Source organism: Littorina saxatilis, linkage group LG16 (genome assembly GCF_037325665.1).
Source record: "Littorina saxatilis isolate snail1 linkage group LG16, US_GU_Lsax_2.0, whole genome shotgun sequence".
NCBI classification, from domain to species: domain Eukaryota; kingdom Metazoa; phylum Mollusca; class Gastropoda; order Littorinimorpha; family Littorinidae; genus Littorina; species Littorina saxatilis.
In genome coordinates, this window is record NC_090260.1 from 11,764,338 (window position 1) to 11,766,905 (window position 2,568).

Here is a 2,568-nt window from a genome sequence, read left to right on the forward strand (position 1 = left end):
GAGGTGTGTAACCTCTTTATTCCTCCTTTCTTCAGTTATTCAAAGAAAAGAGGAGGTTTTTTGCGAAAGTTTGATCGAATCCTATTCACTCAACCAGTCAACCTGCGCAGGCGATCGATTAATGCGCGGTTGTATAGTTCCGTGCAAATCATTCCATTCTGTTAACACATCTTGTCAGTTTTCCTATTTTGGACTAAAATCAAGTACACAGATATGCTGTTATTCTGCTGTGGCGGCAAAGGCAGATATTGTGTGTTCTGTGTATGTTTTGGTATCGCTTAGGATAATGTTCTTTCGTCAAATGGGTCTAGCAGACGAACTTTTGCACCCGTGTTCCAACGTTAAAAACTGTATGAAGTTCAGTTTTCTGGGGAAAATAGTGTATGAAACCGCTTTATGTTGTTTAAATTGATGAGATGTGTGCATTTGGTTGCGTGTGATCTGTTTATTAAATGAAATATTGTTGAAAACTGACCGTCGGATTGCAGTCTGTTGTCGAAGAAACTGAGTGAAAAGAAGGGGAACTACTCTTGTCGCTAGACAAAGTATGAGTTACTTGCTTGGGAAATTGCTTCTGATGAACGTTTGAGCACGGCAGATCTAGATTCAGAAAACAACCGAACTCATGGATTTTATATGGAGATTCATGTGTTCAGGCCTGTAGTTGTTAATTTAAATGCGGTATGTTTGTATTGTTTGCTCCAGAGATGTATACTTCGTACATTAGAGCGTTCGGAACTTTTCAGTCGCAAAAAGTAGTACCGAAACAGAACAACTTCTCAACCCATTGCACTATCGAGGATTCAGGCTGTTGCTGGGTCGTTATTTGTTTGGTTGCTGGGTCATTATCGAAAAATAACTACCCCTACAAGTTTACAGAGGTAAAGAAGCAGAGGGGGGAATAAATAACGAATAAATTACTTCACCCCAACACGAGCAATTCAAGTTAACTTCCCATGCCAGGTGTACGAAATTTATACTCCCTTGTCCCCTGTTAGTCTTGGTGGTGGAAGGGGTGGAGTGAGGGTAGCGCGACATTCGTTTGCGCGAGATCACATATTGGCATTATCCCTTCGCCCGCATCCCATTTTCGCGTACGAGATTTGTACTGGAAGTAAAAACAAGTCGCGTAAGGCGAAAATACAATATTTAGTCAAGTAGCTGTCGAACTCACAGAATGAAACTGAATGCAACGCAACGCAGCAAGACCGTATACTCGTAGCATCGTCACTCCACCGCCCGTGGCAAAGGCTGTGCCCGTGGAATTGACAAGAAGAGCGGGGTATTCGTTGCGCTGAGAAGGATAGCACGCTTTTCTGTACCTCTCTTCGTTTTAACTTTCTGAGCGTGTTTTAATCCAAACATATCATATCTATGTTTTTGGAATCAGGAACCGACAAAGAATAAGATGAAAGTGTTTTTAAATTGATTTCGAAAAAAAAATTTGATAATAATTTTTATATATTTAATTTTCAGAGCTTGATTTTAATCCAAATATAACATATTTATATGTTTTTGGAATCAGCAAATGATGGAACATAAGATAAACGTAAATTTGGATCGTTTTATAAATTTTTATTTTTTTTTACAATTTTCAGATTTTAATGACCAAAGTCATTAATTAATTTTTAAGCCACCACACTGAAATGCAATACCGAAGTCCGGGCTTCGTCGAAGATTACTTGACCAAAATTTCAACCAATTTGGTTGAAAAATGAGGGCGTGACAGTGCCGCCTCAACTTTCACGAAAAGCCGGATATGACGTCATCAAAGACATTTATCAAAAAAATGAAAAAAACGTATGGGGATTTCATACCCAGGAACTCTCATGTCAAATTTCATAAAGATCGGTCCAGTAGTTTAGTCTGAATCGCTCTACACACACACACACAGACAGACAGACAGACACACACACACACGCACATACACCACGACCCTCGTTTCGATTCCCCCTCGATGTTAAAATATTAGTCAAAACTTGACTAAATATAAAAATGGGGAGTAAAAATTTCGTTGAGGGAGTAATTTGTTCGTGCCATGGGGAGTTCTTTTCTCGTACGAAAGGTGTACTCGGATTAAGAATTTCGTACGACATTTTTACTCCGGAGTAAATTTTCGTGGAGTAAAAATTTCGTGTTACACCGGCACTAAACATACGTGAGAACATGTATACAAATAAACATACGTGTGAAATGAAAACATGTCCAGCAATAAACATACGTGTGGTATTCCTTCTGCTTGACAAGCGAGATGTAATCATTTTCGAAATTCCCGCGGTGGTGATAATCTGATGGCATCTGCTTTGACATGTCGTTGTACATGCGGTTCACATCAGTCCACGTACTGTTTGGATAACCTGAAAATCATGGCGCCAAATAAATTACAGTCTGCCTTTATTCTACCCTACCAACGTTGACCGAGGTTTTTTTAGTCGAGACCAGCTGTGCTGCAGCAGGTCACTCAGAATAGTAGTAACTATGTAGCAACTGTGTAGCAACACGCTGGAATGCAGGCCGTTAGATCCATGTTACAGGAAGCGACTGAAGCTAACAGTCTGAGCTGATATA

General features: G+C 39.8%; 1 protein-coding gene across 6 annotated transcripts in view; it reads right to left on the reverse strand.

Moving 5' to 3' along the window:
* Nucleotides 1–2,568, reverse strand: part of LOC138950401 (uncharacterized) — a 54,106-nt gene that overhangs the window by 28,955 nt on the left and 22,583 nt on the right. The window contains exon 6 of one of the 6 annotated variants that reach the window (XM_070322139.1): nucleotides 2,222–2,357. The exons of the other annotated variants lie outside the window; for them this stretch is intronic. Within the exon in view, the coding sequence (XP_070178240.1) occupies nucleotides 2,222–2,357 (136 nt within the window). The remainder of the gene's footprint in view (nucleotides 1–2,221; nucleotides 2,358–2,568) is intronic. 6 annotated transcript variants of the gene reach the window in all.